At 38.4% G+C, this 25,197-nt stretch overlaps 2 protein-coding genes across 20 annotated transcripts in view; one reads left to right on the forward strand and one right to left on the reverse strand.

The window, feature by feature from the left end:
- ZFYVE26 (zinc finger FYVE-type containing 26) overlaps positions 1–7,530 on the reverse strand; it is a 57,736-nt gene extending 50,206 nt beyond the window's left edge. For 2 of the 4 annotated variants that reach the window (XM_032482235.1, XM_014560665.2), the window contains exons 1-5: positions 7,451–7,515; positions 6,683–6,959; positions 5,185–5,263; positions 1,561–1,650; positions 104–626 (exon numbers count right to left, since the gene is read on the reverse strand). In XM_032482235.1, the coding sequence (XP_032338126.1) occupies positions 104–626; positions 1,561–1,650; positions 5,185–5,263; positions 6,683–6,876 (886 nt within the window). In that variant the 5' untranslated portion in view covers positions 6,877–6,959; positions 7,451–7,515. Of the gene's footprint in view, positions 1–103; positions 627–1,560; positions 1,651–5,184; positions 5,264–6,682; positions 6,960–7,450 lie in introns of all 4 variants that reach the window. The other 2 variants (XM_006186441.3, XM_032482234.1) reach the window with 2 other exon arrangements.
- A 1,040-nt stretch (positions 7,531–8,570) lies between these two features.
- The window catches only part of RAD51B (RAD51 paralog B), a 723,675-nt gene continuing 707,048 nt past the window's right edge, over positions 8,571–25,197 (forward strand). For 15 of the 16 annotated variants that reach the window (XR_004320787.1, XR_004320785.1, XR_004320786.1 and 12 more), the window contains exons 1-4: positions 8,571–8,671; positions 11,619–11,729; positions 12,863–12,976; positions 17,563–17,679. Coding sequence is in view for 13 of the 16 variants with exons in the window: in XM_032482240.1 (XP_032338131.1) it covers positions 11,646–11,729; positions 12,863–12,976; positions 17,563–17,679 (315 nt within the window). In the remaining 3 variants the exon portion in view is untranslated. The remainder of the gene's footprint in view (positions 8,672–11,618; positions 11,730–12,862; positions 12,977–17,562; positions 17,680–25,197) is intronic. The other variant, XM_032482237.1, reaches the window with a different exon arrangement.

Here is a 25,197-nt window from a genome sequence, read left to right on the forward strand (position 1 = left end):
GATTTCCTGATCACCATGGAAGGCAGCAGGCTGGAGGAACTTCAGAGGGGTCGGGCAGAGTGGAATTACCAACACATAAGGAGAGGCAGTGAGGGGAACACACCTTTTCCCGAGGCTGTGGCTCTAGGTGGCTTTTCTGTGGCCTTCTCCACATAGACATGGCCATACAGGGACACCAGGCCCCGCCCGGCCTCATGCAGCAGGCAGCCGAGCAGCCACTCCTCCTGCAGGGGACTCCCCTCTGTCCTGCAGGCCTCTAGCAGCTCCTCACACAGGACACGCAGCTCAACCCCGAGTGGCTCTGCAGGGCAATGCAGAGTCCGCAGGGCTCCATAGATGGCATCGACCACCCCTGGGGGCCCAGCGGCAGGTTCCCGCAAAGCTTGCAGTGCCTTTCGAATGAGGTCCACCAGCGCCTTTTGCAGAGGCCCACCACTGAGTCCAGTGCCATTGTCCTCCCTAAGCAGGAGCTCCAGCAAGGCGTGCGCTGGCTGGGGAGCCCGCCTCAGGAGGTCCCAGAGCAAAGAGACAGCTTCTGAGCTGAGACAAGGGGCCCAGCTCTCCCGCCTCCGATTTCCATCAAGCACAGGGTCTATGGTGTCTTGTGCTAAGATCACATACAGCTCCTAAACAGAGGATGAAGAGAACATGCCCAGAATGTTATCACTTCTATATCATGATGTTTTCCTCTTTTCAATACACACACACACACGTATTAATAGTAGGAGTAGCAAACACTTCCATAGTAGTTTTTTAAATGTGCCAAGTCCTTTACACAGAAAAATTAATCCTTACAACCTCAGGAAGAGGATGCTACTATTATCTTCATTTTGCGGGCAACCTCAAATCAGGAAGCTGAGGCAAAGAGAGACTTGCCCAAGGCCTCCATGCTCAAGCTAGTCACTTCCACCCCTACTGCCTCTGAAATGTCCACTGTCAATCTAAATTAGGGACTGCAAACTCACAGACTAGGTAACAAATGGCTATATGAGATCTCAAAGCATATACATTAAATTAAATAAAAGAACATCACACACCAGATGAAACCATGCTTTCAGGTACAGGCCATTCTTTATCCTTCTGTGAAAACTTCACCAGTACCTGCAACCCACATAACTCTTCCTCTTCATTGGGCTTTCGATGTTCTTAAAATTAGTACCAGGTGGTTTAGTATATAATTGTGTCATGTGTATATTTCCTTCCTCCCCAACTAGACTGCAGGCTCTTAAAGATAACACCTCTGTAGCCTATAATTTGGTAGGCTATTTCCCACACTTCAGCACCATTCCTGTTCGGTGCTCAGGGATCCTTCTTCATGAACTGCCTCCATGATGGTCACAGGACCATGAGTCCTTGACCTAATACAAGTGAAAGTCCCTACCTCTAAGAATTCTATAATCAGATAAGTTTTCCCTAACTCTAAATAACTCTACCTAGCCTGGTCTTGCCTGAGAACAGAGTACAGCCAACATCCTGGGGACCTGTCTCTGCTGGATCGCTGAAAGTTGAGCTTGTTGAGCGACTAGAACCCTGGTCAGACAGATCCAAGGCATCTCTCACCTTGAGGATGTCCTCTGGAATGTCACCTGGGAGGTCTTCTGATAATAAAAGAAACTCAAGCTTTCTCCGGAAAACAGTTGGGAGTAACTTCTAGAAGAATCACAAGAAGGGAGCATAGAGATTAGGCATCTGCTTTAGCTAACATTGATAAGTAAATACTTTTTTCCAGTTAGTCTTATTTCTGCTGTTTTCTCTAAGATAAAGTACTTTTTGATCATTAAATTCCTGGCTATGTTTTCAGACATTTATCTTTATAAACAATAACAGCTAAACTGAACACATACCCCCTCTTAAACACTAGCACTTAAATCCCACATTGATTAGCCTTAAACTCCAAAGCTTGCTCATTTCATGTGATTTTTGAAGTTTTTCTCTAACTTGAAGACTTTCTCTAAGAATCTCCCGTGCAGTGTCCAAGACACCCAGTAATGGGTAAGCGGGGATGGAATGGCCCACATGATCCTCTTTGGGCCTAAACCCGTTTCAGGGATTCATTATCAGTTGGAAAAATAAAAGTAAAGGGGAAGAGATCTAAAGTTTATGAAACACTTGTTCTGTGCCAGGTACTAAGAGCCATATTTTCATATGTTTTTAAAAACCTCACTTACTAAATCAAACAAACCTACAGCATCAAGATACCTTTAAAAATAATGTTCAGTAAAGATAAAATGGTTAGGAAGTATTTCCCAATCATTTCAAGCATGGAAAGGAAAAAGTGACCCTGATGTCTGTTAATGAGACATGCCGTCAGAGATAACTGATATATAAAGGAAGTGAAAGCTTCTGACTCTTCCTGTACTGGCTTGGTTCATAATAACTTCCCTTTACCTGGTCCTTAAAAGTAAAATGACAGTCTCCCTTTCTCCAGACACAAATACAAGTAAGATGAAAGTCTGAGACTAATTCTGACAAACACTGCTTTAAATTAGAAACACCAGTAAATCATGCAGCTGGTTAGTTTCCTGAAGATGCATTTTATTGACAAGCCTCCTAACTCAAGGCAAGAAGCACCTGCAGGATTGTGTATATGTGAGTAGAAGTTTAGAACGCAAGATCACATTTACTTTATTCGTGTGCCATTCATCACAGCAGAGACTAACGTGATACAGTATGTTCTTGGCCCCAAATCCTTCTTACCACACCCTTCCCTAATGCACCTATGCCATCTGAACGCTTGTATAATGCTCATGATTGGAAGGTGATGGAGAAAATTCATTCTGACAAGTTGAAGGTGAGTGCTTCTATTGAGAATGAAGGGGAAGGAACAGATAAGGCCAGACTGCAAGCTCTTAAAAAGATTTTAGGACTTTCATTAAAATCCTAAAGACTGACCAGCTAGTATTTTTTTTTTTTTTACTGGTGAAATTACGTTATGCATATACAGGGTCATAAACAACCAATATTTCTAAAACAGGTAAGAATTTGCTCAATGTTTCTGAGCACAGATCTCCTTACTATAACAGCAATGCATATTCAACACAGAAAAATCAGAATATACAAAGAGGCAAATGAAAAGAGCCCCCCACCCCATCTTTCCATTGGAGAACTACTATTACTATAGTGTTATAAGGGTATTCAGACCATTTTCTATACATGCATCTATATATGCATTGCATGCAAACCACACATTCTGTTTTCTGAACTGTTTTTTTTCCATACAGCAGAATATGAGCATCCCCTTACATCACTGAAAATTCATTTACCACTGATTTTTAATAGTGGCATGGTATTTTACAAATATATTAATCAGTCCAGTATTGTGGCCATGGCAATTATTTCTAACTTTTCCTCTATTAGAAGCAGCATGGGTAAAATGATTATAACTCAACAAAAAATGTTAAAAAAAAAAAAAAAAGCAGCAGCAGCAGCATGGCACTGAACATCTCTGCAGCTAAATCTCTGCACACATGTTTACACCTGTAGAGATAAATCACTACAAGATAAAAAGGCAGAAGGCAGAAAATGGATGAAGAAAAGGGAAAATGGAATCACTGTTTTCAATGAATAATTAAAAAGGTGTTTTTGGCAGCAGGTGGGAGACTGGAAAAGGAGTAGCAGCAAGTCCCTCGAAGATGAAGGTCAGTCCAGGATAATTACTGGCCTTGTAGAACTACTTCAAGAATGCATGTGAAGTCTTTGTCCTCATATAAAATTTTAAAATTCTCTGAGGTCCTTGTATAAAGTGTCCACCATTCCCACAACTGTTTAAATAACTGAGGTAGTGGAGCTTCAAGGACCAAATGGTCTTCAACGCTGGGAAAAAACAACTCAGTCTGTGAAAAGGAGTCAGGGAAGTGAAATCCACCGCCTGATCTGGTTGAGTAACTGGAAAATAAGCAACCACCAATCAGCCATGAAATAACAAATACACTCTTCTGAGGCAAAAGTTCAACTGGTTTGACAAATTTCATGTTTGTACTAAAAAGATCTTTAGTCAGTACCTAACTCTAAGACTTTTTTCCTTTTCTCTGAAAATACTATCGGATATTTTGGCTGAAGATTTCTCTTGCAGATTTGAACCTATAGCCAGCTCTTAATCGCCTTGGGTTGTTTATTTTTCAGTTTTGCTTCCCTTTCTTCCCTCTCCTGCAGATCTCATTTGCTTTGCTGCACCATTACCAAAAGCCTGGATAAGAGGTATATTTAGATTAGTAACTTCTGTTACTTTTTGACAACTATGTGAATAGGGGTAAATGTTAGGCAAGACCAGAACTAAAGACAAAATTCATTCTGATGACTGAAAGGAGTGAAGAAGAAACTTAGGCTAAATTACAGACATTTACAAAATAGAATTTACGGTTCCTTACTTTTTAAAGTCCATGTAGGTTAATGTTGAGGTGGAAAAGTAGTGGACTGAGGATAGAAGTTAGAAGACGTTGGTTCCAGATCCATTTCTGCCAACTAACTTTATGGTTAACTAACTTGGGCCAGTCATCGCTCTTCTGAGTCAGAGGTTCCTCACTTAACTCTTTAAGTCTGAAGTTTAATATAAAATTGCTTCATTGAAATTTCTTTAATGGGCATCAATTTCTGATAATTGACACATACTTCTAAAACAGTTTGAATGCCAATTTTTCTTAAAAAAAAGAATCCAAACCCAATCATTTCCTTAAAAGTTTCTTTCACGATTAATTCGCTCACTTTGTTTTCATATTTGGTAACTTTTAGTTCAATTCACATGAGTTATTAAATTATTAATGAGATTTAAATCTATAAGATTTCATTGCACTGGACTACTTAAAATAAGATTTTTGAATGAACTACCAAGTTTCAGCTCAGCCCATTCTCCATTACTTGAGTATATGAGGATTAAACTTTACTCACTATCTTGTCATTTTCATTGAGTTCTGCAAAGTTCTGTTCAGGCACAAGACTCACAGTGGTATTTATCAAAATGGTATCACCTCAAATGGTATTACATGCCAATGTAGGTTAGTGAATTAATAACTGAATTTAGGTAAGGAGACAGTGACAAACATTTAAGCCATTCTCACTGCCAATACTGAGAGAGGAGTATGACAAACCTCAAAATACAGGAAGTAACAGAAGGGAAATTTCATAATTCCTTCCAAAGTCTTTTCAATCCTGGCCTCAAGAGGAAATCTGAAATATAAAACTATTTACCTTTTCCAGGGCCAACCATTTTTCCAGTACAAGAAGCCAGACCCAGGCTAATCTTGGAGGGTTGATGTCCTGTCCACATCTGAAAAATGTAAAAAGAAAAAATTTCTAAACAAAGGGTTTGTTTCTATTGACCTTTTTCTCTTTTGTAATCCAAGATTTAGATTTCACTGCTCAGTCTGTTTTAAACCTGAATAGGGAAGACATAGCCCTAATGAGAAATTTTTGAATGTATATGACAGATCAATAAACTAGAACCAGAACAGAACTAGTAGCTTTCACTTAAAAAAAAAAAAAAAAAGGAAAAAAAGGTCTCAATTCTACCTCCATCTCCCTATTTAGTCTTTACTATTTTTAAACAAAATTATATCATCCAGAAAACTATAAAAGCAAAGCTATCTAAAGTATATTTTTGAAAACAGAAACTGAATCAAGTAGTCTTAAAGAAAACAAGGAACTTCATAAAAATTTATTTTTAACCCTATGCTAAAAACAGGGTAACAGGATTAATAGCCTTTCTATGAAGTTAGTAATTTAGACAGTAACTGTCTGGAACCCAAACTTAAGGGATAAAAAGAAAGGAAGAAAAGAAATCACCTAAATCTACATTTTATATGTGCAAATACAGTACTTAAATAGTATAACATAACTTTCAGAGTAAAGAAAAGTGACTTAACGGTTAACTCCTGTACCACTAATTGTTAATAGCACTGCCAGGAAGAACTTCATTCAAAATTTAGATAGAGAACATTGGTTGCCAGGGGACAAGGAGGGATCAAAGTACAAAGAGGTATTCCCAGGGAGTGAGGGAATTCTTTCGTGGTGATGAAAGTGTTCTGTATCTCGATTATAATGGTAGTTATATGAACCTAAAAATGGATAAAGTTGCATAGAACTACACTCATGAAAAATGAATGCAGATTAAAAAAATGGTGAAACTTGAATAATATCTGTAGTAACATTAACGTATCAACATCAATTTCCCGGTTTGATATTGCACTATAGCTATTTAAGATGTCACAACTAGGGGAAGCTGAGGAAAGGGTACTCTTTGTATTACTTTTGCACTTCTTATGAGTCTATGACTATTTCAAAATAAAAAGCTTTAAGTGATTTCACTTCCAGTCCTTTGTTAAAGCTACAACAATAGCTTCAATATGACAAGCAAGAAGGGAGCAGGGTTTGCTCTTTTGGAAGCAAAGAAAATGCTTTTCAATGTAGTTACAGCATTTACTTTAATGATAATAAACAAGAAATGGTGGTTTCGGGTATAATTTGCTGGCCAAGTTTAAATGCAGTTCCAGGTGATAATTCCCAGCCAAGCTGATGAAGTAATAAATAGTCATATATTATGGAGGTAAAATTTCAGAACATGTGTAATACACTCTGCCTTTGTTAATTCTTCAGAGAGTAGTTGAATGAGGCACATGGACAAGAGCTCAAATACCGAACCTTTTATTTCCCGCCCTGTTACTGCCTGGCGGGAAGAGAGATCCCTTACCTCAGCTGATTTGGGCATATGACCAGCGCCTGAAGTATATTTTCCACCTTCATTGGGATATCCCCTTCTGCCTCGTGTAGCTGAGGTACACATGCCTGTGCCAGCTCCCATTCTCCTCTCCGCAGGCACTCACAGAAAAATCCAAAAAGCTGCTTCTGGGAAGCAGTTTCCTCGTTTCCAAATGGGTGACGCATTTTCCCAGCACAGAGTGCAGGGAGATAGAAAGAGATGAATTACGCAAAACACATTGTCAGTCTTCTCATCCGTGGAGTACCTACTAGAAAGAACACACACCCGAAAGGGAAGAAAAGGAAGAAACTATATTTAGACAAACCAGCCACTACTAGCCGCACTGGGAAAGGCGGGGCTTACTTTTCTAATTATCGTGGTAAATTTGATTTGACATGTTACTATCTCTTTTTGAGAAGTTCCAACTTTCCCGAAGGGTGGATCCCATCTCTCTATGCGCGTCCAGTATTTAATTAATATTAATCGTCATAGCCTACGGCGCAGACCCAAAACTCCACTTCCGTATTTCCTCCAGAACTTTACGACCAGTCGGCTTCAAATCCCCAGGTGGTCGCCTCCTTAAGGATAAGAAGTCATCAGGAACCTCCCTAGTTTGAGCCCTTTTTTAAGGCAAAGGGTTGAAGATCAGGAGAGGAATCTGTGTCAGAACTGGAGGGCGGTGGGGATTGGGGCGCCAGGACGCTCCCCACAGGGGTCGTGGAGAACGCCCCCGCCTTCTCTGGGGCTCCTTACGCTTACCTGCTCCCGGCCCCCAAAGCAATACAGCTTCCAGCGCAGCCATGTTTGAGCCGAGTCAGGTGACAAAACCCGTCTGGGAGGCTGCGGGGGAAGGGGGGCGGGGGCGGGGCAGGGAGGAGGGGGCGGGGATGACGATTGACTGAAACTACTCTCATTGGTCAATGGCGGGAAGATGGAAATAAAGCGCCATATCTGGGACACGTGACGCCATCCTTTTAGATCAGAGGAAGCTACGAAACTCGGAAAGAGGTTTTAGCTACCTGGCTTAGGATCATCCCTCACAGTTTTGACATCTCCTCTGCTCGGTACCTTCCGTTCTGAACCAAGTGGCAGGAATAGCTGTGTACTTTGACTTTTTTCCTTCCATTCTCTTTTCTCTCTAGTTTGAAGTCAGCGTTTATTAAGCGCCAACCAGTGACAGTGCTTTGCCACGCCCAGGGGATGCCCAGAGCAAGAAGACCTGGGTCCTCCTCCATTATCATTCCTTCCATTTGTACTCATAATCCCGGAACCCTAAATCCTGAGTTCCCATTTTCTTGTGCTTAACTCAATTCATTTATTTGCTCATTTACTCGACAGCCGTTAATCGAACTATGTTCTAGGTTGGTCCTACTTTAGAAGCTGAATAAAGATGCATCTCTGCCCTCTAGGAGCTCACAGTCTAGTGAGGGGTGCAGGTCAATAATTAGGATGCAGTGAGCTGAATTATAAGATATAGGTATGAACAGGGAGATGAGAGCAAAGAATGAGCAAAAAATTTTCTCAAATATAATAATAAGAAACCAAGTCTTAAGGCAACGGTTTACCGGGTTTCCTCATCACGGTTGCTTCTGCACTGAATCTTCTATTTGGTTCTTTCAATTTCTTCAATTGTAGACGCTCATGTTTCCCCATTGTGTGTTTTTGGTTTGAGTAATTTCACTCAGCATTTCCCAAACGATTTAGCCAAGGTTTTTTCTGGCTTCATAGTCTCCTTGCTATTGTTCCTCCCTTGGATTTTGAGAATCTTTATATTGAGAAATTGGGACTCAGACTTTATTAGATTGTGAACTACAATTCCCAGGAAGCAGCGGAGCCGACCTGGGCCTGTGTCTACTTTTGATTGGACATTTCGCCGGGGTGACGACTTAACCAGCGCTTCGGTTGTTGCTTTGCGTCGCTTCCCGCGGGGAACTGTTTGAAGGGTAGGGGAAACTTTGAAAGTTGGAAGCTGCAGACCCGGTACAGGAAAGTTTCATGTGGGGGGTTGTTTGGGGAAGTGGGGTGCGCTTATTTTTCCTGCTCCCTTTTTGGGCCCGGGGTGTTGATATCGGGGGAGCGGAGAGTCATTCTTGGGTGCAGAGCACGCCCCCTTAGGTCCGTAGGGATGACTTGAGCCCCGCCGCGGATCTGAGGGCGTCTGGCCTTTTGTGGGGGATGTGCTTGGAAGCTGCACCTTGTTGGGAGAAGTCCTTTTTAGGGGATTCTGGGGTTGATGTTTTTGTCTTCTGATGTCCACCCACCTTCCCACTTGCAGGCAGTTTGAGGTCTAGGCAGGGGAACCCGCCGTTAAGGGAAGTTTAGGGTCTGCTCCTTTTCAGGTGGTGTTGAAGAAGAGGCATTTTAACAGTATGGAATATGGAGTCAGATCCCTGAATAAGAATGCGGAGCCCCACCCTGTGCTAGCTCTTGAGCTTTACTCAAGTTTTTCAACTCAGTGCCTCAGTATTAATCTGTAAAACGGAGCAAAACATCCAAAAGCTCTTAGAACAGTGGCGTAATAAGGGCTCAAGGAGTATTAGCTATTATTGTTAAATCACAGTTTTCATTGACCATCTAACATGAGGATTTTTCTTTTCTTGGTGAGGAGACGATTCAGTTTCCAGGGTTGAGTATCTTCCCTCACCCTCTCGTTAACATGCGCGTGCACACACACACATGCAAAGCAGGAATTTACTGTTTCCCAGAAGAAACAAAGGAGCAAGCCATAACGATATGTTAATAAGATTATGGAACAGATGTGTATGCAGTGTGATGAGAACATTGGTGAGGAAGAGACTAAATTATGGGAAGTCTTTGGAGGAAAGTCAGGGAGGCAGGTTGGCACCTGCGTAAACTACCAGTGTTATGGCTGGAGAGCAGGTCATGCGAGGCAGCAAATGATGTTTTGCTGAATGAATTGATAGTAATTTTTAACCTTGAATTCTGTGTGCCAGGCAACATCCACATCCTTTAACCTTCATTGCATTCCTATGAAGTAGATATTTGAGGTACACTTGTTTTTCAGATGCAGAAACCAAGACACTGGGAGGCAGGTGACTTTGCCAGAAAGGCCAGGATCTGGGCCTTGCAATCTGATACATGAATGAGAGGGAAGTGAGGGACCAGTTTATGAAGAGTCTTTAGTCCATCATAGGAAGTGTGGAATTTATCTTGTGGTCTCATGGTCCAAAGGGCAGTTTTAAAGGCTGAGAGTGACAGGATTGGAGCACATTTTTAGGAAGCTCCCTCTGACAGGATTGTGACTTGTGGGTCAGTTTGGTGCTTCTTCCTCTCTGCTTCCATAGCACTTTAGATTCTAGCGACAATTCTTACTGCATGACTGTAATTATTTCTGTGTGAATCTCTTCATCTTTTACTGTGAGTTCCCAAAGGAGAGGAAATATACTTAAATGATTCGGTACCCCAGACCTCAGCAGAATGTGTGCTTAAGAAGCATCTGCAGAAGGAACAAATGAATGGATTGGGGGTGGGGGTGTGGAGCAGGGAGTGACCGGAATCTGTATATAATAGTCTAGGCAAGTGATGGGAGCGGCTCTAATAAGGCAGAGACAGCAGAGTTGGTCGTTGTTAAAGTCCAGGTAGTTTGGGGTTTACAATTTTCCTTTCTGATTGGATTTTTCAGTTTAAGTGATGTATTTGCACAGAGCTGCCTGATTGGTAAAGACACTAGGTAATGATATGTCAGATGTCACTTGGTAACATTTCTGTTTGGGAAACAGAAATCAATACTGGCAAATTCCCTTTGAGAGAAATGAGAGGGATGCATTTTGTGTTTGTGGGAGAGGTGTGTGTGCATGCGTGAGAGAGAGAGAGGGAGTGTTCACCTGATCAGAGAATATAGATGTTAAGTAGACATTTGGGCTATGGTACTGGAAATAAATACATTCTCAGTATACATTTTTTTTCCCCAAAATGTTACTCTTTTTCTGATAATTGTATTGTTTTATCCCTTGGAACAGTGAAGAGTTCCTGTTTCTATTGTATATTTGCCATCTGAATGAGACACACAGCTTCTCCTTTGCATGCATTATTGTGGGAATCACAGTGATTCTCTCTGCTGGCAAATATTTCGAGTGTCATTTAGCCCTTGTAGATTTCAACAAGAGTGAAGTTTAATTGCATGTAGAAATGTGAGCAGATAGTACAATAAACAAACAATTTCAATTTGTAAATAACACCTGAAATAATAAAATCTCTTTTGATTCAGAAGGTGTCTGACTAATAGAAAAATGAGAGTTTAAATATGATTATGGACTTGTAGTAGGGTGTAATGGTTAAGAGGATTGGCCTCAGAGTCAGACTTCTGGGTCCAGATTCTAGATCTTTTTCTGGTAACAATGGAATAGCTAACCTTTCCAGGCTTTACTTTTTGCATATGTAAAAATGGAATCAGTAATCAACTCTCCTTATAAGGCTATTGAGAAGCTTGAATGTGATAATTTGTGTAAAGTTTTAGAACAGTGCCTGGTATATAGTAGGTGGTCAATAAATTTATTATTGTTATAGTGCAATGAAGGTAAAGACTTTCTGAGAGTGCTGTTTGGTAATATGCCCTGAAGGTTAATTACATATCCAAATAAAGTTTATAAATGCATTGAAAATCTTAAGATGCTATACAAATGTGAAACGGTGTTATTATATCCATGTAATAAGTATTAAAGAATTATGTGAAGTGCACATTCTTATATTGTCTTCTTTCTGTGTGTGCATGTTTGACAAACAGTTGTCTCTCCTATTTAAAATATTTAGAAAGAGTCTACGGTCTTCCTTTGTTTTTGTCAGTAATATTTTAAATACTATACATCTCATTTTGTATATAGAGATGCTTGGAGAATTTTTTATTTTGTGGAGTGTTCTGGATACTCCATCTACTATTGCTTATGCTATTTTCTGATGTTTTTTCAAGGTTCTTTTTCTTACTGCATCTGAAGGTATGGGTAGCAAGAAACTGAGACGAGTGGGTTTATCACAAGAGCTGTGTGATCGTCTGAACAGACATCAGATTGTTACCTGTCAGGTAAAATTTATTTAATTTTTCTCAGTGAGAAATTTTAAGTACAAAATAATCTTAAGGATACCTTAATAACTCTTAATTTCACCTGGAATATGAAAATTTGGTTTACCAAAAAAAAAAAAAGATGAATGATGGTGCTTTTAATTTTAAATAACAAGCCACTTAGGTTGTATTTCCAAATGTGATTTCATTTATCCAGATTAAAGACTGTTGCATTTTGGGTGGGGGGAGGGTGGGGAGAATGCTCAAGGCAGAAGGTGAAGTGCACCTGTGCCACTTATTTGAGATTCTAGAGAGGTTTTTATTTGAGATTCTAGAGAAGTTTTGTCCCCTTAAAATAAATTTTGTAGATACACGAGAACTATAACTCAAAGAAGGAGACAATGTTCAATATGACAATTTCTCTTGAAAGCAAGAATAATTAATAGGATTATTTTTCTATCAATGGATTTAAGAGAAATGTATAAAGCAGGTGTTGCATTTTTAAGCACAAGAGTGAAATAAAATCCCTCTTAAGAGGTTAAATAAGATTTAAGGTTTTATGTTAGGATTCAATCCTTACTTAGACCTTCAGAGCATACTGCAGTTTTGTTTTTAAAAATTGCTTTGTGTGCTGATGGTATCTTTGCTTCCTCTGTTATACATTTAATAATCCTTATGTTCACACTTTGAAATACTCTTAAAAGTATGAAATTTAACATTTCATTCATAGCCAGTTTTATTCTCTCTCAGTTGTTTCATACTTCCTCTGAATGGTCTCATAGCTTTGGAAGAAACTTGTTTCAAAAGAAACTCATTTCAGCCTGATCCATTCTGGGCATCTGCTTGTGTCCAAACTCTTTTAGGCACAAGTACAATGCACATATACACCTGGGTTGGATTCTGCTAGGTGATGTTGCTTGGTGTGTCCTTTGGTATATGCTAACTAAGTTAGGTAATTAGAAGATGAGATTATCTCATCATATCTTTTAGTTGAGGCACATTTGGGGGAAAATACTATAAGAAACATATAATCTTTGATCTGCAATAAATTATGCTATTATTTACATATGGACAATGTTGACTGAAAGTTTCCTTTTAATTCCAGGATCTTTGTTGCACATATATGTTTAAAATATTCTCTTTATATCTTTTAGGACTTTCTATGTCTTTCTCCAATGGAGCTTATGAAGATGACTGGCCTTAGTTATCAAGGTGTCCAGGAACTTTTGTGTGTGGTGAGCAGGGCCTGTGCCCCACGGATGCAAACGGTATACATATTTTTGAAGTTATGGTTTGATTATAATTTTTATTTTGAAATGATTCCTTATCTCATTTAAAATATTTTGGGGGATTAGGCAAAAGCAAAGATAGAGATGAGCACCTTCAAAATATCAACTCTACATGGTCCTGCTGTATAGCACAGGGAACTATATTCAATACCTTGTGATGCCTATGGTGGAAAAGAATATGAAAAGGAATATATGTATATGTATAAATGAATCACTGTGCTGTACCCCAGAAATGAACACAACATTGTTAATCAACTGTACTTCAATAAAAAGAAATTTGACTCTTCATACCATGGAGTTCGTCCTCTAATGAGAATACATTTAAGAAATTTATGTAGTTGATAAGCTGATGAGAGACAGTCTGAACTACAGGAATAGGGAGGCAACAGGACGTTTTTTTTCTCTGTAGCTGGTAGTAATACTTCAAAAGGTCATCTTTCTCTTTTGTTTGTTTTGTCTCAGTAGGATTTGTGGATCTCATGGTTAAAGAATAATGTAGTCAATTTTAGAATGCCCCTGTCTCTGCAACACTCACTTTTAGTGTCATCGCTTACTCTACATCATAAAGCACACATATTGGACTTGTATTTGCTTATTGAGTGCATGAATAATACTTGAAAACTCATCCTCCCTCTTGAGAAAAGTTAAAGTCTTCTGTAACAAGCCCTCTTCAACTTGTACTATTATTTCATACTTTCCGTCTCACGACTTTAGCTTTTCAAAATGTAGGTTTAGTGCGTGGCAGAAAAATCTTGTTTTCCCAGAGTTGCCTAAAAGTCTATTTGGTGCCTTGCAAATTCATTTATTTAATGTGGATTGCAAATTACTTCCTTTACTACCTTATATTGAAATTGGTAACCACTGAGCATTAAAGTAGGGTCCAAATCTATGAAGTAGAAAGTAAGGAATATTAGTGTCATTTGAAACTCTGAAAACAATGAACAGATTAAGTATTTTCTTTTGTTCATATTTAGCTTGTGATCTAAGGAAAATACCTTAAAGGCAGAAGAGTCAGAAGTAGAATTGGAGTTAGAGACTGGCAGTAGTCTCAGGTTTGTCATTGATCTGGCAGCTTTGAACAGCTCACTTTGTTTTGTGGGAGAAGTTAGAGACTGAAAATAGTATGCAGTGATTCTGTGATGAGATTCAAGTTAACCCGTCTCTATTTTGAAGGTTGTAAGGCACCAAGAGAACCTTTTAATTTGATATCTGTCATTCTATTTGGTCAATGTCTATGGCATATTCCTAGCTAGATAATTAAGTAGGAGATCATGGGCAGGCAATTCAACTCTCATCTCCAATTCCATCACTATTTTCCGCTGTGATATCAAAGCCATTCCAAATGCCAATTCAAGGGGCCATCTTTCTCCTTTGTTGTACTCTTGTAGCATCCTTTAGGTTTGCGTCCTACCTTAAATACTGGCTTAACTTAGTTTATTCCTTCACAAAGATTTTTTTGTTAATTTACTTATTCAATTATTTGTTCCTTAACCAATATTTGAGTGCCAGCCATGTATCTGTCAGATATCTGGGGATATTGTAGTGAAGATGATTGATAAATTTCCTGCCCTCAAGTAGCTTATAGTCTAGTGGGAAAAGTCAGACATTAAACAAATAATTGTATAAATGATAAATTGATTGTAGTAACGAAAAGTCCTATGAAAGAAAAGTACAAAGAGCTTAGAAACTGAGTAACAGGGGACATTACTTAGTTTTGGGGTCACGAAGGACTCCCTCAAGGAAGTGATACTTCAGCTAAAACCTGAAGGATGAACAGGAGAGAGGCAGGCAAAGGAGTTGGGGAGGAGTTCCCCAAAGCAGGGTGGAGTCTGTAAGCAGTAGGGCTGGGAAGTGCAAAGGCCCTGGGAAGGGCAGGAGAATGGGGCTTATGTGGTAAGAAAGTCAAGCCAGTGTGAATGAACACAGCAGCAAGGAAGAGAGCGGCAAGAGATGAAGTCAGAGAAGCAAGAAGCGGTCAGATCACTGGGGCCTGCAGACCACATTAAGGGTTTTGGACTTTATTCTGAGAACAATAAAAGGACGTAATCTCGTGTGTGTTTTTTTAAAACTCAGTCTTTGAACATAGACAAGTGATTGAAAAGGAGCAGGGAGATATATATGAAGAATAGCTAAGTGTCTGTGGCTGTATTCCAGACAGAAAGTGACGGTGACATAGACTACTAGTGTGGTATTGATGCAGATGGTATGATGTCAGTTATTATGAGAGTCTCTTAGGAGGTAGAATGAGTGGAACATGGTGATTATTTGCCTGTGGGTGGTGATGAGGTACAGGAAAGCGTCAGACATGATTCCTTGAGTTTGCTTTGAGAAGCTGGGTGGTACCATTTGCAGTGATAAGGACTGTCAGAAGAGAGCAGATCAGATTTGAGGGAGGCAGATCATGGATTCAGTTTACTGCTTGTTGAATTTTAGGTGCTTGTGAAATACTGAGTGGAGATGTGAAGTAGGCAGTTAAATATATGGACCTAGAGCTTGAAGGAGAGTTCTGCACTAGAAGTGTGCACTGGGGAGTCACGGGTGTAAATATGATAGTCAAAGACATGAAAATGGATGAGAGATTGCCTAGGAAGTATGTAGAGTAAGAATGTAAGTGTGCGCAAGACCAAGTCCCGAGTGCAGCTGACATTTAATGATCAGGTTAGACAGTGATGAGTCTTGAGAAGCAGCCACCAAAGTAGAAGGAAAACTGGTGGCATGGCGTGTCAGTATCAGTGTTCCTATGTCTCGTCTATGTATACACTATTATTTCTGAAACCTTGTTACATTCATTTTATTATGTTTTTGAGTCACCAAATCTATTATTCTAGTAATTACACATACAGACTTACAGTTGCAAAGGAAGTACTTTAATGTTAACAAATTGGGCTGCCTGTACCCCCCCCCCCACCTATGTTGCCTAATAGATTGTAGACAATTTTTAGGTATTTCTAAATCAGATGCAAAGCACACACCTTTTACCGTAGCCTTTCTAGTTATTTTACGTGCCTGGATGTAGCCTTTAATAAAATCTGTGGTAATCCATGGTTTACCTGATTTTAGAATTCAGTAGGTAAGATTAGATAAGAGTGGGTACACTTATGGCTCATAAATATTAATGTGCTGGTTTTCCTACATCCTCACAGAGGCAGAAGAGCCTTGGATTTGAGACCTAGATTTATTGAATTGTAAACTTTAAGTTTATTTATTTTTATATATTAACAGAGGTACTGGGGATTGAACCCAGGACCTCGTGCATGCTAAGCACACGCTCTACCACTAAGTTATATACCCACTTAAAATTTACAATTTAAGTGGGTAGAAACTGTGTCTGTTTGGTTTACTATTCCCTTCCTGGAGCTTATCATAGTGTATGGCATGCAGGAAGCACGGAATTAATATTTATTGAATGGGAATGAATGAGTGAATGAATGAATGATTACAGTTCTGTGGCTTGACCTCCGTTTATTTGGGCAACTTAATAAAACAGTAACGATTTTTAATATTAGAGAGTGCCGAGAGGCAAGTGTTCTTACACACTGCTGGTAGGTATGCAGGCGCGCTAGCCACAACTGCAAAGACCCTTTTTCCAAATAAGGTAATGCTGACAGGTTCCTAGGATTTGATGTGGATATCCTCTGGGGGGACATTTCTTAGTCTACCCCACCTACCTTCAAGCTATTCTTCACAAACTAACCTCGGTTTGAAATGGTGCCTTGATCCTATCACTCCTTGTTGCTCTCTTTATAAACTCCACACTTCAACAAGACTTTTCCTGATTTGGCCCCTACTTGTATCTCCAGCCTCATCGCTTGCTACACCATGACCACACTCCACCTTTCACCCATTCTAAGTAAACCCTTTGTGTTTTTGTAGTTTTCGTTAGTTTCCATTTCCTTTCTTTCTTGCTTCTTGACCTTTCTTCATACTTTCTTGTCTCTTTGGCAGGAACATGCACATTTCTTTTGCCCAACAGCCATTTCAGGTTTTAGCTTAGATATCCAGATCTTGCATGAAGCCTTCCTTGGATCACAAAATCCAGATCAGGTATACTGTGTCTATGTCTCCACTTTCTCTATTACGATATCTCTTATTTAATTGTATTGTAATTGCCCAGTTTCCAGTCCTAATTTCATAGTTCCTAGTTGACTGTAAATACTGGGAGGGCAGGGCCTCTGTCTATTACATCATATCCCCCAAATCTAGCACAGTCCTTGGCACACAGTAAATATTTGTTGAACAATGTTTCCTCTAAATAATAGAGGGAAAAAGGTGGATTGGGGTTCCAGCTGCTAAAATTTAACTTTGCAGTTGGTTTATGTTTATGAATAAATATGGAAGTTGAAAATAACTTAATCTCGTTGCAATGTAGTTTCATCAGTTGTAACAAATATCCCACCCTGATTGGGGAATGTTGACAATGGGGGAAGGTGGTGCACATTCAGGGGCAGGAGGTATATGGGAAATCTGTACATTTTGTTCAGTTTTGCTGTAAACATAAAACTGCTCAAAAAATAATAAAGCCTATTAAGGAAAAAAAAAAAGAACTTAATCTTTTTCTTATTCAGGCTTATGAGATGAAGACACAGAGGTCTGCTGCTCCCTCGCCGGCATTCTTACCTACAACCCTTTCTGCTTTGGATGCAGCCCTGCATGGTGGTGTGGCTTGTGGCTCCCTCACGGAGGTAAAGGAGAAAATTTCCAGACTTCTTCCATTGACCTATAACCTTCAGAGCCATGGGAAGAGTTTAATTTAAAAACATAAAGTATTTCATGAATATTCATCTAGATTAAATTACAAGTACCTCAAGGGTGTGATTCTCCACTCAGTCCCTAGTATAATGTTTTTTTTTTTTTGAGTGAATGAACACATAAGAATGGAACTTCCTTCTGCCTCCAAAGGACCTCATCGCACCCCTAGGCTATATTCTGAGGCCTAGATTTTTACCTGCTCTCCTAGCATCCCAGGCCAGGCCGTCTGCCACAGTGAGGCACACACCAGTACTAGAACAGTACATCAAAAGGAAGATGTTCCAAAAATTCCTTTCTGACTCACTGAAGTCTACCTGGGTTACTGTTTCTTTGAGTTGGAAGCTGTTGAATATTATGAAATAATATAAAACAACTTGGGGGAATTAGAAAAGGATCACTGTTAGTGTATTAGGAAGGAAAAATTTGAATTTTATTAACATGTTGGGCAAATTATAGTATTAAACTGAATTGAGATATTTTTACTTTCTGTAATAGATGAAATTTGGTTCTAGGAAGTAATAGGTTGTTGTATTAGTCACATATTGCTGCATAACAAATTACTCAAAACTAAGTGGCTTAAACAACAATGGATATTGGTTCCTGTTTTTTGGGGAGTGGCTCAGCTCAGAGATATTGATGAGGGATGTAAGGGGGCAGGTTGGTGCTGGTTGTTGCAGGAGGTCACAGTTCCTCCCCAGAGGCCGTCCACAGCTGCTTGAGGCTCCTCATGGCACAATGACGTCCCCAGGGTGAGGGATCCAAAAAGCACAATGGGAATGGTGAGTCCTTTGATGATTTAGCTTTGAAAGTTACACACTGTTATTTCTGCTACTTCCTCTTCATTAGAAGTGAGTCATTAAGTTCAACTCAAAGGGAAATTAGACTTTGCCTTTTGAAAGAAGTGTCAAGAATTTGGGGATATTTCAAAGCCACACCAGTTCTTTTCCTTAAAAACTGCATTGGTGTACTTACTGTCCTGATATATTAACTCGATAGACTATGTTTACCAATATACTCCTGAGAGAATTCTTGCCTGAGAGTTCTAGGGAGTGCGGATACTTTAAACAAATGTTTAACAAGAGTAGACACTTACTTTCTGATAGGCATAAATTTAACTGTAGATATTTTTCCTTGAAAATAGGGAACCTGTTTTAGGGACTATCTATATTTTATTTCTTGTCTTCCAAGAAAGATTTAAAAATGTGTGTGTGCTATGCCTAGTAGATGCCTACTAGATACTAGGTAAATGAATGAATGAATACATTAATCTTAAAAAGAAATTAGAACCTGCTGTTGCAGAGCACTGCCACCAGGTGGTGACAGAATTCTATCTTATGTAATCTTTTTGCAATCCAGTTGGATCTTTGCTGTAATAAGTTTATTTAAAAAAAAAAAAAGGTTAAATCAGTAGTGATCCACAGTTATAAACTTAATATATTTAAATAGCAAAAAATTGAACTTCAGGAAGATTAACCAACAGCAACTCTTTTTTATTTTTTATGTTTTAGAATAGTTTTTAATGCTTTTTCACCTAGCTTTTATCAATCCTTTCTGAATCCAAGAGGTAGTTACAGGCCATTAGATGTTTTGTTGTGATCTACTTGGCTGACTTGTAATATAAGTACCCTGATTGCTTATTAGTGGCAAGTTCTCTACTCTCTGTTTTAGCTGCAGGTAGCTCTGCAGCCTTTTTGGGATTTTTCAGCTGGGTACCAGGAATAATTCTGTTTACCTTTTATTAAAAAACAAGAATTTAATATATATTTTATGTATATAAAATTAAATGTATCTTGCATGTATAAGTTACGAACACTGTGTGTCTGTGACCCATGTAAGGACCAGGACAACAGATCATGGGCACAGATACCTCTTGCTCCATACCTTCTTGCCTTGGTATTATTTGACTTCTTAATTTCCACCCATCTTTGTGATCTTAGTTTTTATTTTTGTGATTATTAATGAGCCTGAATCTCTTTCCATAAATCATTTGGCTATTTAAAAATAATTTTATTAAGGTATGACTTAAGTGCTATGAAATTCAACCATGGTAACTTATAATTCAACTATATTAGTAAATTAGGACTAGGCCCGGAGATGACTTGAGGGAGTAAGAATAAATCTGGAAACTTTCTGCTGTCACTTTTATAGCTGCTCTTTCCTGACTCTAACTGTAAAACACCCTAATTTATTTATCATCAGTTTTGATTTATGTGAACTGCATTGAATCTGTGTGTGTTCAGTTACAGCACCAAGATTAAAAGTAGAATTAGAGAAGTGCTACTCATGCCAGAAGCAGAAGCAGCAGAGGAGAAATCAAAGAGAAACCAACTCTGCTGAATCATTCATGGAAGTGAGCTCCAGGGCTTTGTCTCATTCCCAGAGAGCGTCAGGTTCCTTACTTATGGAATATATAAGCAGACAGTTCTACATCTGTTATAACTGAGTATTGGTAGTAAAGATTTGTTTGAAGTTTAAACTTTAAATGTTTATGTTAGGCGGAGATCAGACCGTGTAATGGTAGTCTTCTCATATGAGATAATATAGATCAGGTCAGTGTATCTCAATCCTTTTTTTCATTATTACCCCCTAAAGAGCTTTGTAGACTTCCCCCCCTAATAACCACTCCTGCCACTGTGACATTTTTAATACCACAGATATAGTATCTTTCTGTTTATATCCTGTAGATGTATCTGTGCTTTATATGGGAAAAGAGTAAAATCGCTCTTCCTCGATCAAAACCAAGTTTTACCCTTGGGGTCAGTGTCACCCCTGCTGAGGATACATGGTAAAGATGCTGATGTGATTAGGTAAAATTAAAGCTGTATTTAAAGGGATCATTAAAAAAGGTATTTTCTTATTGTAATCCAGAGGTTACAAGACTAGAGAACTGGTCCAAACTCATGTCAACGAAAAGAGATGTAACATCTGCATATCTTGGTTGAAGAGTGCCTCTGGAAGGGTAAACCTGTGAAGCACTGCCAACTCTTTACAGTGTTTAAGAGTAATGATTATCCCCAGATCCATGCTGTAAATAATAAGAAACAGTGTAGTACATGTCTACATTATTTGTGTTTCCTGAGCCACTTCTATGCTTTGTTCATGATTTAAGGAGACCAGGTGTTCTCCTTGAGTGGGGCAGTTTTGCTTTGGAAGTGACTATCCTACTGTCCCAAAAAGGTAGAGGCAGGATGCCAGAATCCTATTTTGGCTTCCTCATTTTTCCTCAGAACAGTTAAATATTTCAGTTCTGCTTCTTTCTAGTTGGCAGGATGGATTGTGGTCTAAAGATCACAGGAGATACTAAGTCAGGGCTTGTAAACTCAAATGTCCACAAAGGTCTTGGCATTATAGAAATGCATAACCAGTGACGTGTAAGACATAAATGCTTTATCAGTCAGTTCTGGCTGCTTACTCTGCTTACAACAGCAGCAAACATTAATTTTTCTTGCTCACGGGTCTGCAGGTCAGCCAGGGTGGCTCTCATCCCCTTCAAGCTGCAGTCAGTTCAGGTCTGCTCCATGTGTAGCAACACCAGTAGGAAAACTAGGGAGAGATTTCTAATTGGGGTTCCTTGAACGTAGTCCATTGACATGATTTGTTTATCCTGCCCAGTGTTTTGAAAGGCAAGATAACCAGACCTCTGTCCTAACATACGAGTTTAGCATATGCAGCGGTTTGAATCATTGTTCCTAATTCGCCTTCTAACTTACTTCCTGATTTAGAAATGAACATCTTTCTCCATAAAGATTTCATAGAGTTTTTTATACGCCATATGTTCTATGATTGTTAAATGAATGATTATATCCCTTGACACTTCGATTTTTTCTTTTTCTTAATGTGAAGCTTGGGGTACTTGTCATTTCCATGTCCTCTTGCTTTTTTCTGTTCTGTTCCCCTCCCTTTTTCCCCCCTCCCTTCCCATTTACTTCAAAAAACAGTAGTTGTCAGTATGGAGTAAGAGGCAGTGGGGCAGAGAATCCAAGGTATGAAACCTTCCACGTGTTGATGTCAAGTTACTTAGAATCAAGGTTTCCTTCACAAAGCAGAGTTACCTGGCCTTTCTGAGACTGTTTGCTCTTTGTTTGTTTTAATATTCAGAGAGTTATTTTTTTTAAAAAATTCTATAGGTCTGAAGCCCTAATCGTATTGCTACATAATTGTAGAGCACATGGAGATAGGTAGGTGGATGCTGGGGGAAGGGGGTCATTACAAAGATGATATGAAGCTTCCACATGCTCTTTTCTCAGATCAGAAGCAAGCAGTCCTTAAATTTTCTCTGCACAGTTTGGCTTGGCAGCTTGCCCCGTCCTGTTGCCTCCATCTTGAACATGGGGAAGAGTTACTTGATAAGATAACAGGTCCAGGTTTCACATTCATCTCAACCATTTAATCTCTTTTAAGATTAAAATGACTAGACTTCGTTTTTACTTTAGTACAATTAGATTTTCTTTTCTTGGTAATACTTTTCTCTCCTTTTTAAACCAATTATTAATATTTGCTTCCCTGTTGATATCCTAGTGATCTTCACTGTTGATTGTTTTCTTTCTGTTCCTTTACCTTTCTCAGACAGGATTGCTGAAACGCAGGCTCTAACTATATGAAGCTAATTGTGTTAACTGGTGTCTTCTGTGTGTAAATGCTGTATTCACTCTAAGTTTCCAAGAAGCAAATCACTTAGACTGTTCTGGTTTGGCGTGTACTCTCGTTTCTAACCACCATTGGAGCTGAACCTGGGAACTGAACACAACTTGAAATTTTGTGGTTTGGCTGCTAGAATTCAGAGCTAAACTATCTGAAGCTAAAAATTATTAATGTTGAAATGTTTTAACCCACTAAGTAAACCTGAAAAAATAATGAAATTTAACTCCAGCCAGCCCCCCAGAATTGCATATAGCTTATTTTTTCTTGAGGCTAGAAAGAGACAAAAAAATGTGAAGAGGCTCTGAGCTTGCTAAAGCATTAGAAATCAGTAGTTTAAAGAAAATGTTAATATCCAAATTCTAATGCAAAGTAAAGCAAGCATACAGAAAGCAAATGAACCCAGAAATTTTGCTTTTTACGTGATGTTCTGCTTTTCTCAAGCCTATGGTGAATCAGTACATAAAAATAATGGACATAAAATGCCAGTTACACTTTTTAACTTCAGATTTTTTTCATGTTTTCTTTGAAGATGCAATAGTAAGATAATACCTTACATTTTCATGGTATTTGATACTTTACTGAATATTTTCATAGATAACACACAATAAAAATTTAAAATAAAATAAAATAAATATATAATACATTTTTTTTTTTTTTAATTGAGGGCTTGTTTCACTTTTCCCCTAAAAATCACAAAGCATTTCATGGGTTTAAGCTCATTAAATCTTAGAACATATCTAAAAGCTGGCATGTAGTTAGTATGTAGAGAAAGGCAGTCCTCTGTTCCTCAAGTTAGCACTATGAAGAGTCATCATTTCTCATATTCAGGATCCACTTTCAACTTTCATTGATAGAAGTTTCCTTTGCTCTGATATCTGGTAATTAATTTGATCTGTGTTGCCTTTGATAGTGATAAAAGGTCCATGAAAAGTGTTTTGGCCTCTTCAAAACTACCAGTCTCCAAAGGAGAGTATGTAAGACAGCCCATGAGGTTGTGGGAAGAAGACATTAGAAGTTTTCTTGGTATTTCAATCTAAAACATGAAATAAACCTTAATTGATATTTAATACATGGATTGACACTGGCATCCCCAGTTGGTCTGTGTGTTAGACTGTCATGTGTCAGGTGTAGTCCACCTGGAAAGGATACAGAAGGTCAACAGAGGCACCTTTACTTTCAACATATTGGGATGAATTGTAGTTCTACGTGTACCAGGTAAGGTGGATTCATGGATATAACTAAATCAAATCTCACAAAATGGACAGATGGCATAAAAAGATTTCTGCAAAGAAATTGTATTTTGAAGGTAGTACTAATAATGTGAGCAGAGGTGAGCCACATGCATATAAAAGTCAGAGCTGATGATTCTCCTATGACTAATGAAGTAAAAATCAGTGACATTCTGATCTTATCTGTGAAGATGTCCAAAGAATTTGAAATTATAAAGAAGATAGTCTGATAGAAATTTTCTTTGCTCTGATACCTGGTGATTAATTTGATCCATGTAGTCTTTGATAATGATAAAAGATCCATGAAAAGTGTTTTGGGCAGGTTGATATCATTTTTAGAATTTCACATTTTTTGGATGTCTTCACAGATGAGATTAAAATGTCATGATACATGAGATTATTTCCATTATTGTTAACAATGAAACTTTCTCTGTTATTTTGTCCCTTGAAATACTGGCTGATGGTAGTAAGAAGCCAACGTAATTAAGAAACACACATCACAGAAAGATAAGCTTCCACAAGTTTTTCAGTGACTTTTAAAGTCATGTAATACATATTCAAATATCTAGAAAAATTTCACTAAAATTAATGGTAGGTATTTAAAAGCCTCTTTTGGGTCTTCTTAACAGCAAAAGACCAAATGCAATACATTGCTAATAACAGGGGTACCCTTGTTCTTGTTTCAGTAAAACAGATGAAATAAGACATAGGAAACAACATAACAACAATATAAATGGATTCTTTTATGAGTAAATACTTTCAGATAGAAATTACTGCAGATGGTTTGAAGCATCAAGGATTAAAACAAGTTATTCATTGTGGAGGGATGCTGTAGAACTAAAGTACGGAAGTGTCCAGCATGGCCTAGTTTATAGAATTAGTTAGTTTCTGTTTCAGTATTGAAATACATGAGCTAAATTATTTTTGGGCCACAAAAGTAAAGGTGTATTAAGGAAGATATGTTGGATATGGATATATATCTATCATATATCTTATTATTATTTTCTCTTTAAGTAAATAGGTAAAAGATTTAGACTCATGGCTCATCCCTTCTTATTTCTTCCTATTTCCTGATATATCTAGACAATTTCTTCAGCTCTGTAGAGTGTCTCAGTCTTAGCTCAAATTTTTTTTATCTCTACTCAAGATTTTCTTCTCTCCTTCTTTCCTTCTCCCTATTGTAAAAAATTGTACATTAGTGTTATTCTCACAGAAGGGATAGCGTTTTGGTGGTTAAAATTTGGATGCTGCAGGCAGTATGACAAATAGCATGTTAAAAGGGGATATTTTTAACATTTTCAAATTAATTTTTGTTAACTACTTTGTGTCGGACTCAAATATGCATGTGATTAATTTCCTATTCTTTTCCATCAATACCTTCTTGATTTTAAATTTTGTAATCTCAAAATAGCTTTCTAGCAAGTAAAATTTCAAAATATACACTTCAAAGTATGAATCACCTAGATTCAGCAATTGCTGAATTATGTTTCATTTGCTTTGTTTCTCTTCTACAGACATATACACTTTTTTTGCTGAAACATTTGAAATTAAATTGTATATATCAATAACTTTTATTCCTAA

Source organism: Camelus ferus, chromosome 6 (assembly GCF_009834535.1).
Source record: "Camelus ferus isolate YT-003-E chromosome 6, BCGSAC_Cfer_1.0, whole genome shotgun sequence".
Taxonomy (NCBI): Eukaryota; Metazoa; Chordata; class Mammalia; order Artiodactyla; family Camelidae; genus Camelus; species Camelus ferus.